The sequence below is a fragment of the Rhamphochromis sp. 'chilingali' genome, assembly GCF_963969265.1.
Source record: "Rhamphochromis sp. 'chilingali' genome assembly, chromosome: 20".
Lineage (NCBI taxonomy): Eukaryota > Metazoa > Chordata > Actinopteri > Cichliformes > Cichlidae > Rhamphochromis > Rhamphochromis sp. 'chilingali'.
The window spans coordinates 20,950,193-20,966,469 of NC_137947.1; the positions used below are offsets into that span (position 1 = coordinate 20,950,193).

Consider the following 16,277-nt stretch of genomic DNA (forward strand, 5'->3'; position numbering starts at 1 on the left):
GGATTCAAGCACAGGACGTTGTTAGTGTGAGACAACAGTACGAGTAGTCTTCTTTAGACTATTAGTAAATCCAATAGTCTGAAAAAGTCACATCAAATATTGCTTTGATGTTTTATCAGCTTACTGTGCAACTATTAGGTTTTCTTAAAAACAACCTTTAACATCCAGAACAATACAAAATGAGAAAACAAAGTCTGAATTATTTTTCATTGGAGGAATGTTGTATTTACTGCAGACTAAAACCAGACTACATCATCCATGCAGAATATGTTTATGGTAAATAAAGTAAAAATGCACAAAGAAAGCCATTTATATCATTATAGTTACTGACATATGCACAAACTGTGCTTTTCTCTCTTGATCCATTGGCAAAAATTGCTTTATTTTAAAATGCAGCAAGATTTAAATCATTGACAGAGAGGCTCACACTTTATGATAAAACTTCTAAGTGGTTTGCAAATTGAAGCCATTTTGTGAAAGCAGTGGTTATAAAATAGTGTAATAACAGCTGGGCAAACATGCTTGAGTTCGATTTTAAACAGGAAGTGCTCCACTTATATGGAGACACGAGCTTCATCAGCACAAAGGAAGGAGCAGAGGTGATGGTAATGGGTGGTCTGATTTCAATTGACAGAACAGGCCTCATTTTCAGTTCATAGCCAGAGCAACACTCCATAATAGCCACTATCCACACAATTAACCATTTAGCAAATGGGCCTGAATTAAATGTAACACAAACACGAATATTAAATTATCCACCAGAAATGTTTGGCAAGTAAAAAGTAAAGACTGCCACCTAGTGGTCAGGTTTATGACACCAAGACTTGGTTGTAGAAATGAAGAGTTATCACTGAACCATTTTCAGTTTAGTTGTGAGTACTCCTGAGAAACAATTATAAATTCACTTTTTGCATAATATTTTAATGCAAAAAAATCATGAAAAATAAATTCAGTATCATTCCATACAGCAAAAATGTAAAAGAACCTCCCCAAACTTCCATCTCATATCTAATAATAATAATAATAATAATAATAATAATAATAATAATGCCAATTTAAGAGAATAAAATAAAAATAAACACTAAAAGCAGTTAAGTCAAGTAAGGTCTGGGTAGAGAAAGTGCTTCAAGCATGTCAAACACCTCAATTAGAACCAGTGAGGATAAAGCAATTAAACAGTCATATTCTGAGGTGTTGAGGGATGCGTCTTTGCAGCTGGAACATCAGTCCTTCACATTGCATACCTTTGGGTCCATTCCCTGGCAATTTTGTTGTACCTAAAGAGAAAGAAAATCATGTTAAGAGAACTGTGCACTTGTGTAATTGTGTTTTCTTAACAATCGGCTTTGTACTTACTTTTGTCTGTCTGATTTATAAATATGCGCGATGTCAGGGACTAGGGGATCATCTGGATTTGGGTCACAAAGCAGTGAGCATATGGATAATAAAACTGTTGAAACAAAGACACATAAGAAAATAAATGGATTAATTTAATTTAATTAAATCACCATGGTCACTTTAAGAAAGTTTATTTTTATTTTTTCAAGCTCCTCATATACACAAGAATAACTCTAAATTTGAAATACAAATAAATGAGCTTTGATTTGATGTACACTGACATCAAAATCCTGTTAGTGTAGGTCTTTAGTAAGTGTATTTAAACATAAAACATGCATTTGATATTTTTCTGACAGAAGTGCACAGAGTGCAGAGGTCACATTTCTGGATAATCAACCCTAAAAAAAATCCTATTACCCATTTTCCTAAGGGCTAGAAATCATTCACTTGGAAGACTCCAGACTTCGTGACAAGATAGCGGATTGCTTCAATGCAAACTGTGTGCATTATAATGCATTATGCTCATCTTTGAAATTCCCACCTCATGTTATGTTTTACCCAGCATTTCAATTAACTGTTAATTATATTGATTTATTTAAAAAGTTTCATTTCCTGTGATTTCAAAATAAAACGGATGCAAAACAGATACAGATCTGACATGGCACTGCTGTAATTTATCCATCCACACTGATACATTTACATTTTCAAATAACACTGCTGCAAACTCGTTACCATTGTTTATATCTGATAAGGCACATCTGTATGGAGACAGCAGTGGCATGAAAAAAAATCCTATATTTAATTGCACAACATTTACTAGCATAGACAACAGGGTCAGTACTGACGGCCACCATCGTCCCTGTACCCAAATCCTCCACCATCTCCTCATTGAACGACTGGCGACCTGTAGCCCTGACCCCCATCGTAAGCAAATGCTTCGAGAAGCTGGTCAGGGACTTCATCTGCTCTGCACTACCCGACTCACTGGACCCTCTACAGTTCGCATACCGCCACAACAGGTCCACTGATGATGCCATAGCCCTGACACTACACACTGCCCTGTCACACCTGGAGAAGAGAGACACGTATGTGAGAATGCTGTTTGTAGATTACAGCTCAGCATTCAATACCATCGTTCCCTCGAAGCTGGACAGGAAACTGCAGGATCTAGGACTGAGCAGCTCCCTCTGCAGCTGGATCCTTAGCTTCCTGTCTGACAGACGCCAGGTGGTCAGACTAGGCAGCATCACCTCATCCCCCATCACACTGAACACTGGTGCTCCACAGGGGTGTGTACTGAGCCCTCTCCTGTACTCACTCTACACCTACGACTGCACGGCCACTAACAACTCCAACATCATTGTGAAGTTTGCGGACGACACTACAGTGGTGGATCTTATCACCAACAGTGATGAGACAGCTTACAGGGAGGAGGTCAGCGCCCTGACCCACTGGTGTCAAGACAACCATCTCACCCTCAACGTCGCAAAGACAAAGGAGTTGATAGTGGACTTCCGGAGGTGCAGAGAAGTACACACCCCCATCACCATCAACAGCGCTGCTGTGGAGAGAGTGAGCAGCTTCCGGTTCCTTGGTGTACATCTGGCTGAGGATCTTACGTGGTCAGTACACACAAACAAAACAGTGAAGAAGGCGCAGCAGCGCCTCTTCTTTCTCAGGAGACTGAAAAGATTCGGCATGAGCCCCCGCATCCTCAGGACCTTCTATCACTGTGCCATTGAGAGCATCCTCACTGGATGCATCACCACCTGGTATGGCAACAGCACCGCCTACAACTGCAAAGCTCTCCAGCGAGTAGTTCGGTGCTCTGAACGGATAATTGGAGGTGAGCTTCCCTCCCTCCAAGACATCTACAGGAAGCGGTGCCTGAGGAAAGCGGGGAGGATCATCAAGGACTCCAGTCACCCCAGCCATAAACTGTTCAGACTGCTTCCATCAGGAAGGAGGTTCTGCAGCATCCGGTCCCGTACCAGCAGACTGAGAGACAGCTTCTTCCACCAGGCCATCAGACTGCTGAACACTTCATAGACACCTCAGCTTCACTACTGGAACTTTAACATTATGCACTCCATACTGTATATAAATGCCACTGTTTTGCACATGTCTCACTCTGTATATTTTATTTTATTTATTTTATATATTCTATTCATTGTTTACTCTATTTAATTTGTAAAATATGTACACACACACACACACACACACACACACACACACACACACACACACACACACACACACACACACACACACACACACACACACACACACACGTAGAAAAATATTTAGTATACACATCCAGAAATGCATATACTATTATATATTGTACATATATTTATTAGTTTCAGATGTAGCCATTCTTGTATTTTGCTTGTTTACATTATTGTATTTTGCACAACTCTGTTGCTTGTGAAGCTCGCACACAAGAATTTCACTCACATGTGCTGTACCAATGTACCTGCACATGTGATGTGACAATAAAAAGTGATTTGATTTGATTTGACTATGATTAGTTATCCATGCTAACTACTAGTAATCAATAGACGTCTTTGTTTCCTTCTCTAGACTGCATAAGAGTCGGGATCGCCATGAAGTCATCGACAGGTTAATCAAGTTCCTTTGTGAAGCTACAAGATGAATGTTTTTGTTGTTGCAGAAAGGTGGATCTGACTAACTACATGCCAATGAGAAAACCCTGGTTTATCCTCCTTTATAAATCTTTATATTTACCAAAATTAAAAAAAAACAACTTTTATGTTTTATTTATATAGTATAACCTGAAAACTGCAAAGTATTGTATAGCAAAGCATGGGAACTGAGGGCTGTTTTTTTGTGGATTAAAAGTGCCTTAAATGCAAGTTTAAGGCGCTTTGGAGTTGTTCAGTTTTTAGAACTGGAAACTACAGCCATCTTTTACACCATTTTTTTTCATGCGAAGGAGGATGACGAATTAGGGCAGGACAGGTAGTAAGTAGCTGCTGTCCTTACTTCAGCTGGAGCACAAGGTCACAGGTAGTGATGAGTGGCTCGGGAGAGCATGTGTTTTAAACGGCCAAGAAAACCTTGGCATACAGGAGGACATCTCTCTTAAAAAAAGCATGTAAGTGTCAGAATGATTAAGACTTATACTGTCATTGCTCGTATCAAACAGGTAGACCATCTTTAAATAATTTAAACATGGCATTGTTGCTTGGCATCAGGAATTGCCTTGCTGAATTTGTATTAGTCATATGGTAAAGGTAGGCGTATACCCCTTTTCACTGAATCCGATGTATGCGCTGAGATGCTGTTAAGTAACGTGCAGACTCCAGCTACTGGGTGTAATATAAGCACAAGTGAAGATAATAATGCTGGAATCCAGTTATAAGAGCAAGAGCAGATATCCTGAGTGCACATGAATTTCTAAACTAAAACTGCTTGTCCATGCTAAAACACAAAACAGGATGAACAGTTAATCCAAATCTCTCAGTTTTAGGGGTCCTTAAAAACCAGAGTACAAGTAAATGTATCAAATACAACGAATCATAAATCCATGTCCATAAAATGAATGTGGACATGGATTTGGTTACCTTTTGATACTGTAAGTGCAGGTGACCACTGTGACCTCAAGATGTCAAGGCAAATGCTACCATTGCTGTTTATGTTTGGGTGATAGATTTTCGTAGTAAAGGCAACCTGTAAATAAAAGCAAAGCACAAATGTGCAAAATTAGCTATAATTTAAAAAACAAATACTGTAATAACAGTATTTTTATTTAAAAGATACCATTCATTTTCTGAATACAACTGGATCTAATAACAATATACAATATTCATTAATCATTTACTCTATACAGTGACAAAAATAGTGTTATCGGTATAGTATAGTGTAGTACTTCTGAGACAATTAGTCTCAAGAACAAATACACTTACCTTTGGTGGTTTAAAGGGATAGTCAGTGGGGAAATGCACAGAAAGGAAGAAAACTCCTCCATGATATGGGCTATCATTCTGAAATAAAGTAGAAAACTGGTTTAAAGTCATACCCAACACTTCTTTCTTAATTACAGGGATATAGTCACCGGTGATACTATCACTATATCTTACCACAATATCACAGTAATGTCATGATCCTTGATGATCAAACAATTATAAGAGCAAAAAGCAGGCATTGTGTATATATCGGCAAAACTAGTTGGAGCAGACTAGTGTCAGGGGGTTCCCCTGCCTCTCGTCCTATGATAGCGGGGATAGGCTCCATTCCCATGTGATCCTGATAAGGATAATTGGAAGAGAATGGATTGATAAAACTGGAAAGCCTTCAATTTTCTATCCCTGTTTACTGATTTATGCCCCCAGAGAGTTTTGTCACAAGAAGCTATTCAACTTTTGCTTCCTTCACCCTTGGTATTTTAAAAAGTCTCTCCATTTAAAACAACAACAACTATGAAATAGTGACTCTATCGACTCAAACTCACATGAGGATGCACTTTAAAGTGACTACATGTTTCAAAAGAATTTCGACACTTGCCATCAGTGTATCGATAATGTGTTGCATGAGAGATACAATATATGGCCTCAATAATGACCTGGCCTTCAGTGAATAGCATCAGGATAGAGTGTGCCAGTCTGTGCTGGCCATAAAGAACAGAAAGGGCTGTAAACTCCACATAAAACACTATTGTCTAGAGATCCAGAAGCAGCTTGGTTTAAAAAGAAAATGTCCAGGAATCATATCCAGAAAAAGCTCACCGGTCCTGTGATGGTAGCTTGCCAGTGAAACACTAAAGAAAACAACGATAAAGAAACAGCATGTGAGCATACAACACAGTCCCAAAAGACACAACTAAACTTTGAGACATGACTAAAAAGTAGCAAAATTAACCAAAAGTCACACTTACTGTCTTCCCCAACAGGTCCAGCAGAACATGAAGCTGGAGGGTCCCTCTGTAGGTCATTTAACTCCTGAAAAAAATCAACAGTTTTAGAGTTTGTCAGCGTGTGCACTGATTAAGAAGCAACACAAGCGTTACATTTTGTTAGACTGTATATTAATGTGGGCAAACTACCCTCTAAATCTAACAAAACCACGACTACAACCGGCAGCGGGTTTGGATTTAGGCTAATAAACCTGCAAAAATGCACAACATGTCACACGATAAAGCCCCGGCCCTTTCTCAAATACTTGATCCTAAAGAGGTTTATCAGTCTCTTCAACACGGCGACAGGCATACACCCAACAATAGCATAACTTAAATATCACAAAAGAAAAGCCTGGCTGAAAAAAAACAGAAGGATTGTTATTCCATTTCTGTACCTGTATTGGCTCAAATGACTTGCAGACGGTAAAAAAGAAATACTGACAATTGTTCATTGCGAATTTAAAAACATTATAAAACACTGATAACGCTAGCAAATATGCTGTAAGACAACTGACTCGCTACCGTTAAAGCTATGTTTCCGCATCGCTCCGACCTGTACACCGTACATCAAACAAATTATGTAAAAAAACGATTATTTTCTTTACCTTCTGTATTCTCTTCAGAGCCATGGCTAGTCTTTTAGATCGTTTGACAGACGATAGATATTAACTTTGACAGCTGTCAGCACCAACTACGCTCACTTTCTGCCGACTCGGTGTTATCTGTTTTGACAAACTGATTGCCTCTATTGTTTCCGCGTTTTTGTTGAAGAACGGACCGGTGCATTGTGGGGGTTGGAGTTTTTAGTCAAGCCACTTAAAGGGACCGTTCACCGAGGAACAAATCATCCTTTAAAATTGACTCTTCCAAGAAATTAGTGAACAATTAACTTAGCAAACTTACTACTACACCTTATGTATTCTTTCTTTACTGATATTATGCAGCGGTTTATAACAACTGATTACGTATTTTAATACAGTTAAAAAAATAAAACTTTACATGCTTTCATATTTTTTAACTGTACATAATTTCAGATGAGATTAATAAAGTATTCTGATGCTTTTGGTGTCTAACTTGACAAATAAACAGCTTGCTAGTTTGTTGTTAAAGGATATGTTTGACATGAAGGTGCTTAAGTATGTCATTTACTGCAAGTGGGGTTCTTTCTTTTTGAAAATTACCTTGATATTACAACTTAATGTCTGATTTTTGGGGAACATGTTTGAAACTGAACACACACAAACCTATTTGGAGCTAGTCAGAACTCACTATGATGTAAGTTTCACTGAACACTTAAGGATATCTTGGGACTCTGTTGATTACAACCAAACAATAAAGCATTGGAGTGTTGATCAGGGAAATAAATTATATAATCAGTAGCATGACATATTGTTCTATTAAAACCTTGCACATCAAGATATTTGTATTGTTTTTTTTGTTTTTGTTTTTTTACGAATTAGATAGTATTAAATCATAGAATATTAAAACATAAAACTTATTTGTATAACATAGAATAGGAAAGTAACAAAATAGCAGAAGATATTATCAAACAATCACGATGTGGAGCAGACTTTCTGCTTTACTTCAAAGGATTTTATGAAAAATATTTTTGAAAATACAACCATTTTGATACATGGTAATCTATATAGGATGTATACATAGTTTACATACTACAGAGATTAAAAATAAATTAGACAAACTAACATAATTTTCTGTTTTTTTAAAAGCCCATTGCTGTTACTGTTTGCACTCTGAAGCACTGTCCAATCAGTTTTGCAACATTTGGCTGGATCTGAGCAGAAAGTATAGCACTGTACACTTTACTATACACCCTGCTTCTTCTATTATCAGTCACATCATAAATAAACACTAGTGACCTGTCGAGCTGACACATGCCATAACAGTAAAAGTCTGCACTTCAATCACATCTTATTATCTTATTATTGTTATAAACAAAACAAAAAAAGATGTAATTATCAGCTTATTATGACACCTACATTTCTAACACTTACTGTAGTCCTGGGGTTCAAGGCTTAGTGACTTTTTTTCCCCTAAATCACTAATAAGATGAAAGTGATTTGTAGTTTAAAGTACTTTAACTGGTCAGTAAGACTAAAAAAGTGCAAAATGACACTAAGGGCAAGTCGGAGCCAAAATTGTAACCGAACCCCCACCCAACCCAGGGGAGAAAATTATATATATAAATCTAGGGTCCATGAAAGATTATAAAGAAGCAATTAAAGAAACGCAAAGCCATGAGAAAATATGACATCACTTACCTCATTATCAGGTTTGAAAACCCGTTATTCAATTCAATTTTAGATTCAGTTTTACTTACATAGCATCCAATTCACAGCAACAGTCACCTGGAGGCGCCTGTTACCTCTACAAAGTTGCTATAGCAGCATACCGATGACTGTAGCACATTTTTCACAAATCTGCAGCTCACAGGAAAACAGGGAATGGACTGGATGTTTGGCCAACCTTGTAGAGTGGTTGATTCCTACGAGAGCAAAGAAGGAAGGACTGTAGAGAGATAAGCATACAGTTACATACACTAGGAGAAAGGGCACATCTGTCATCTTTCACGCCTGGATTGTTGCATACCACAAAGCCACAGAGTGCATTTATTTATTCATTATCACTGCAGCACTGGACATGCCCAGTCATATAAATTTATTGCCGGTATATCCCAGTTCTTACACTTGCAGTGTTATAAAATACAAACGGTGAATTTGACTGAAACGCCATATCTTATTATCGTTTAAAGCCGTACTGCATACCCTCAGCTATTCGTTTTGGTGAGAGAAATACTCATCCGCTTCTTTGGGCAGAACAGACAGATTTCCAAAGGTATTGTAAAAATGAATGTTGGCCTAAAATTAAGCTGACCTCGACGTTTGCGTATACATCATTCTCCCCAAACAAGCACAAGATTTGTTCAAGATTTGTTTGACTTTTGGTTTCGCCAGCTCGTCTTTCAGTTTATTTTTATACTGTATGAACTTTAAAATGTCAACAAAAACGTAGGCGTTACCTAAAGACTTAAAATGTTCTTTAGTAGTCCAAGTTTATTGTTTATTGCCAGTAAAAGTGACAGTATAAAGAGAAAGTAGTTAGACTATTTATTTGGTATTGGAATATAAGTAGTGAGACTTTAATATAAATGTAACGTAATTCAGGATGTTTTCATTTACCTCACAACAACGCTTCATGGTACACTTGTGATGTATCATAAGGCATATTACTACGTCAGCGCTGTATAATTCTTGTGTTTACTGCAGGGCTAAATGGTATTTGTTCAGTTGTTCATATTCAGTTGGGACAACAGCTAAACGAGTTTCTTCTTATGGCACAGAAAATTGTAGTGTCCTCTCATGACCTTTGCTATAGATTGCAGTTGTATCAATATTAATAAGCTATCGGTTTAAGATGCCTTGTCCTGGTTTTCGCAATGAGCATTTCGCTGCAGTGCATAGCAGTACAATCTTAGCTTGAAAAAATAATAGCTGTATGTCTCCAAAACGGGTTGTAATTTATTCCTCACACGCGATTGGTCATAGATCGATGCGCGCTCTCGACGCTCCGGGGTGGCGCACCCGTGATTCTGAGCACCGCTTGGAAAAGAGGAGATGAGAGACTGAGACAGAGAGCTGTACCACACCAAGTGTCCGCCGAATGTCTGCCTCCTCACGTTGCCAATGAATACCCCTCGCATTCCTATGTCTGCCAGTTGACATACTGAAAGCAAAGGACAAGGCTTCCATCCCTGCAAGGATTCAGGAGTCCTACAGCGGGCTGCGTGTTTTTTCAGGTAAGCGCCCCCCTTCTCCTCCCGTGACCGACGTCGCTGTGTTTTCTGTGTATTTAAGCGGCGTCCAAGAAGATAAGGGACGCGGGCGTTTAGCAGTAGCTGTCCAAGGTGCTTAAACGGGCAGTGGCTTGTGGTAAGAAAAGCCCGATATAGTAAAGCCAACGGCTTCATGTTAAGAGCGTGTTACATGACTTCGCTGTTCGTGTTGCAGTCTAAACCTCCCAAGGATGTCGTGTGGGTGTCGTAAAGGGAAGAAAGAATGATGAAGCTGTAATGTGCATACCATATCCATTACATTTGCACAGTCTTGCACATTTTGACTATGGCTACTACATCCGAATGCACGTATCCAGGCTGCATTGTAGAGTAGACTGCCTCCTCCAGGGACCGTGTGTTGTTTTACTGCATTTACCACTGCCAAGGTCTATAATTCACCTTATCTTGCTATTGCAACCTTAGGATGCATCCGTAGTATGTGCCATGTAGGGCGTGAGAGAACTCCCCGATGTAAACAAACGGTCAAAGGTGATTGCCGTTTTAGACTGTGCTGCACAGCGAATTCATCTGAGGCAAGAGTGACAGTAGGCTAGTCCTTCCATTTACCTATCATTGCTTTTCAAGTTGAACTTTTGTCCCATTCAGTAGGAATGTGTACTGTACCAGTAGCCACACTTTGTGTTAAAGCAACCACCTTTTTCTTAAAAATGTCCTTGTCAAGACCTTGTGAAATGTCAAAACACGTAGCCAAACTGGAGCAATGAACATCTGTTCCCTTTTGAAGTATCAAATACACTGAAACATGATGCAGACCACAGGCGTGTAAATTGCTCTCTTTTGGCAAAGTCACGTTTAGGCTTCGTTGTTCTTCTGACGTGCCAAAATATCCATTCTGTCCACAACAGGAGCACCTGACATTTCCTCTGGCAGATTTACTAGCTGGATCATGGCACAGACCAACAGCAGTGGGCAGGGGACCAATGGGGTAGCAGATGAGTCCCCCAACATGATAGTGTACAGAAAGGTAAGGCAGCTGCTATTTTTAGTCTGCATGTGTGAGGGAGATCGTAAGCATGTGTGTCTCTCTTGCATCAATTTACTCAACGACGAGCCATGCAGTGGCAGTTGCTAGCACTAATGGCAAGGCAATGTTTTTGTGGTATGGCTGGTCTAGGATTGAGATGTTACAAATGCTTAATGAGAACACTGAGAGTTCATTCAGTTATTCTCTCACAACATACATGAAGTCAAGTGTACAATAATACTTGTTATTGCATACACACTGGAGCTTTTTCTTTTTTTTTTTTTTAAACAAACTTACATTCATTTAAAAAAGAAAAAGAAAAAAGGAAGCCCAGGGTTTTAATCCGCAGCACTGGTGTATTTCCCTACTCATTGTGCTACTACAGTCAACACTTGGGAGAGGGTTTGGAGTGAACTGTCACACTGTTGAGACATCTTGATCCAGCACTGCTTAGCCATTAAACAGTTACATGAAATCATAATAATCTGCAGGCAAGGTAACATGTTTGTTTTGAGAATTGAGTTACAGTTTCTTAGAGAAACTCTGACACTTATATTATATTGCATCACACAAATATGAAAGGTTATGTGCACTGCTCCTTGGGTGCACTGATTTAGATACAATGTTTCCTTTGCTTTGAACAGAAACAGTACGGCTAGATATAAGATTAACCTACAAATAAGCCATTTAGAAAATTGCTTTTGCTACCACCAGGAGAGGATTCTGTTCCCTGGTGGCACTGCCATTGCCTAATAGCTGAATTTTTCTGATGTTTTTCTGCTAAACATTGCTGTATATGTAAGCAAAATCCAATGCTTAATATGTAAGTGCTGCTGGATTTTAACTCACAGTGACCTGCAAATTGATTAAACATATACAACAACAGTGGCTTGTTTCACTTTGCTCTCTCAGATGCAGCAGTGAAGTGATAATTTTCTCATCTTACTTGTGGATGACTCAACCATGGAGTGAATGTCTTTATTTCATTCTATTCACCCATCAGCAAATGCTGTTCTATCTGCAATAGCCTCTGCACACCATGGAAAGGATACGCTTAGCATGGTGTCATGGATTGACGGTCTTTTATAGCACTCACAGCGTGCAAGGCAATATTACTGCCAGTGTGGGTGAAGACTTGCTGGATGTGGTGCGATGTTTGCAGCAGGAAGGAGCGCTTTGTTATTTAGGAACTTCCCAAAGTAAGATGACAGACTCAGAAGCTAGATTGTTCATTAAACAGGCCAAATATTGAGGGCAATTGAGATGGATGGGTGCATGCGTCTAGTTTTGTCAGTTCAGTCTGTGGCGACAGGGGAAGAAGTCTGTCATTAAATTTCATTTCAACATGGCAGAGTATCACAATATGCCAATGCATGGAAAACTAGCCACATCCTGATTTGTGCATCAAATATTGATTGATTTGAGGTCTTTCCATCTATTTAGTTCCATGTGATGTTGTTTCAGTTCTCTTGATATTGATCTGTTTCTTTGATTATACTCTGATGTTTCTGTGACATAGGCAACCTTAGTGTGTGTCTTCACTTGGGACCTTTTACTATAAATTCAGCAACTAAACTTTGTGTTTTTTAGAACTATCTCTTTTTTTTTCAACATAATGAGGGAAGACTAATTTCAGACCACTCTGTTTTATTTATTTATTTTGGCCAGACCGATATCTTAGTCATAAAGCTTCTTCACTTCACACCACTTGACCACACATGGTCACAGTTTGCTTTTGTACATCAACTGACCTAGATACTCTGCAGAATGAAAGGCTGTGGTGAAGCCAGGAAGGACGAAGTCCTGTTTCTAGAGTGGGTTTAACACAAACTGGAACTGGAGGAGCACTGTCTGTATAGACATGCGGATAATGCCAGGATGAACAGGCACCCTAAATGCTTTTCAGATGGAGATGACTTGGCAGAGGTGTTGCAACCCACACTGAGAGGGCAACACTGAGATGAGCTAAATTCTCAAGTGGAAAACATTTTATTCTCCATTTTCTTCCGCAGACTTCTTCTACATCCATCTCATAAATACATAATAAAAACTCTTAATAAAATCTTGATTGTAAGCAACTGGCCACGTCTGCTTGACAGTTGCTAGTAGTGTATGTGGAATGATTATGTAATTGAGCAGAGGGAGTTTTATGCTTGATGACAGGAGATAGTGGTTTGATAGTCAGTCCACAGGGAGCATAACTATATCCTTTTTTATTCTCTGAATCTTTCTCTCTGGCACATCCGCCCCTCCACTCCTGTCATTAGCATCTAATGAAAATGGATGGTTGAGCCGAGGTGTTCACCTGCTCATTGTGGAGATGTGTGCAGAGATGCCTGTTTTCTTCAAGGACGCATGCACTTAAACGCCTTGCTTAGATGCATGCATGGATGTGCTGAAAATTGAAAAACATGCACACAGAAATACTTGCAGAAATACAAGCACAAACACGTGCAGCTGGCTTTTTGATAAACTGATTTATTGGCAACAGCAACTCTGAAATTTTACACAACCACTGCTTGCATGTAAAGCTAACACTACGTAAAATGTCCCCAGTTTATCAGAAATGCCAATGAAATGTTTAATCAATAGAGTCAATAAATAATAAATTAATGCTATGTGTGGAACCTTGCGTATAATAGCCTCTTTAATGTCTTGCTGCTCAAACATAAAACAATCGAGGCCAATATCATGAAGTGTTCCTGGGTTTTCTCAATATGTGTATTTTCATTTCTGCTCACATGTGCACGACATAAATGATACTCTGATGTGTGTGTGAGCATGTGTGTATTCTTTATGTAGGGCAAATGTTGCTAAGAGAGAGTTCTGAATTTTTTATGCGAGCCTAAAACAGCTCTGGTTCACAGCCACTCGGTATGAGGAGGGAACATTATCTCTCATCAGCTCGAGCTTTGTGTGTGTTTGTGTCTTCGTATGTGTGTGTGACTATGTATGTGAAATCTCTATCTATCTATCTATCTATCTATCTATCTATCTATCTATCTATCTATCTATCTATCTATCTATCTATCTATCTATCTATCTATCTATCTATCTATCTATCTATCTATCTATCTATCTATCTATCTATCTATCTATCTATCTATCTATCTATCTATCTATCAACTGAGGGTGAAATGAAATAAATGGTTAATATTACATAAGTTTTGCAGTATACTGAAGCCTGATCTTGTCTCTGTTGTGCTGTATCTGACAGCTGAGGCACCAGCTCACTCTTATTTACATCTAAGCTGCCGATGGGTATCCAGTAATTGTTCTTCCAGCAGCCAGTTTGGCTTCTATTGCTGTGCAGAGCCGCCAAGTCTCTACTGTATTTTTCTGTCTTTTTTCTAACATTAAGCACATGCAGCTCTCACTTTTTTTAACCTTTAGCCGATAAATTTTATACTCTGCTGCCTGTGTCTCTGCCTATGTTAAGACTGTGTCACTTAAAAAGTAATTAGCATTTAGTAAAACGTGGTGGTTTTTGCAAGGTTACTGCAACACAGTAAAAGGACTTTTATATTGGGCTCCAAGAACATCCGTTGGATGCTTATCTGCGTTCTGTTTTATGTATAGTTCAGATCATCACACAACAGAGTCATACCACTGGTTTCATATCACATAACCAAATACCACATGATGTGTCACGGTTATATTTTTGATCAACATTTATGTAGCAAATACCAAACTGTGCTTTTCTGTTTTAGACCACTTCCAAAATAGCGTTAGCCTATAACAGATGATAAAATTGCTTTTCTTGTCAAATAATAGTTACATCAAAAATTATTGTGAATATTTCTTTACAAGTGTATTTATGCACTTTCTCACTGTTTTATGCTTCAGAGATTTCTGTCATTTACACTTTGCGATAGCGCGTTGATGCCGCACTGCACTTAGTGAGCCTCGGTGGTGAAGTAAAGAACAAACAGAAATGACAAATAGGGCAAAGATATTAGTGCGTGCTATCGATTTGTCAATTGATTAAGTGCTTGTATACGAGAGATCATTTTGCAAGAACAAGACAATCCTTCTGTTCTGCATCACAGCACCACAATAGTAATAGAGCAGTGTTACATGATGCAGAACTGCATCCATTATTAACCCTCTCGAGGTGTTGGCCACTGTTTTTATGTTACTGCTGTCTCAGATGTGTCGAACAGGAACAAAATCAGGAGCATAATATCCAACAAAGTGACTGATGAGTATGCATGATGCTTTGGATAATTTCAAATACTACATGTAAAACACATTTAGATTTTTTTTTCAACAATAGGTGTGTTTTATCAGGTCTATCTGATTTCTTCAAAATTATAACCCAGAGTGCCAGGTAACAAACAAAGGCATACATATTAAAATTTGGTTTAGATGGCTGAAAATTCATTTCCTGCCTGGAACGCATTTTTCAATTTCATTCTAAGCTGCATGTGTTAAACCTGCCCTATATCAGCATGCCCTGTTATCAATACAATTTCCCAACCATCCTACATTGTTCATGAGTCATAAAGCAGAGGGAACTGAACACATTTTCAGCATTTTCTCACTTAAGAGCTAGATTGAAGGGTTCTTATACTGCCTGTCTCTCTCAGGCTGCAATCAAAAGATCACTAAGACCGGGGAACGAGCGAAGGGGGGGTGGGGGGGTGGGGGGTGAGGTGGGATGATCTATAATTGCCAGATCAGAGAGAAATCTTTGTGTGTGAAGTAGGGCTCTTCGTATGTCAGCTTGCCAACCAGGCAATTTCTCTTCCTGTGTTTGAAAACACATGTTCTTTTTTCCAAAAATTGTTGAGGAAACGTGTGGGTGTTTGGCCCCCACTTTAGGGGGGAGAAATGACATTTATGGCTTTGTATATCAAACTAATCAATTCTCCTGTATTTGCTGAAGTCTGTAAATAAAAGGTAATTACAGGTGCTGGCAGTTGCTACAGTTGGTGGTAGAGTAGTTTTATTATCTTATTGTCCAACCGGAAGCTAATCCACAAAGCCATGTTGTGGATGGTGAAACCTCCTACTGTACATCCAACAAACACCAGAAGTAACTGCTGGATTATGTGAATAGTTCATTCTCCCTAAGCAAACTTTTGTTTGTTAAGGAGACGTGTCATAAATAATCACAAAGGCGCACAGAGGATATATATCCATATTGGTGGCAATATCACGGCTTGTATTTTGTCTCTTATGCC

The 16,277-nt window shown here is 38.8% G+C and overlaps 2 protein-coding genes across 4 annotated transcripts in view; one reads left to right on the forward strand and one right to left on the reverse strand.

Annotated features, from left to right (window-relative positions):
• Positions 1 to 216: 216 nt before the first annotated feature.
• LOC308388341 (ubiquitin-conjugating enzyme E2 D4-like) lies at positions 217 to 7,015 on the reverse strand. Its single transcript, XM_080868998.1, has 7 exons — positions 6,862 to 7,015; positions 6,236 to 6,299; positions 6,087 to 6,118; positions 5,268 to 5,345; positions 4,926 to 5,031; positions 1,357 to 1,450; positions 217 to 1,277 (listed from the first exon to the last, which is right to left on the reverse strand). Exons 1-7 carry the CDS (start codon positions 6,883 to 6,885, stop codon positions 1,232 to 1,234), a joined length of 444 nt encoding a protein of 147 aa, XP_080725124.1. The 5' UTR covers positions 6,886 to 7,015; the 3' UTR covers positions 217 to 1,231.
• A 2,858-nt stretch (positions 7,016 to 9,873) lies between these two features.
• Positions 9,874 to 16,277, forward strand: part of rgs7a (regulator of G protein signaling 7a) — a 50,923-nt gene continuing 44,519 nt past the window's right edge. For 2 of the 3 annotated variants that reach the window (XM_080868870.1, XM_080868871.1), the window contains exons 1-2: positions 9,874 to 10,070; positions 10,973 to 11,091. In XM_080868870.1, coding sequence (XP_080724996.1) covers positions 11,014 to 11,091 — 78 coding nt within the window. In that variant the 5' untranslated portion in view covers positions 9,874 to 10,070; positions 10,973 to 11,013. Of the gene's footprint in view, positions 10,071 to 10,968; positions 11,092 to 16,277 lie in introns of those variants that run through there. The other variant, XM_080868872.1, reaches the window with a different exon arrangement.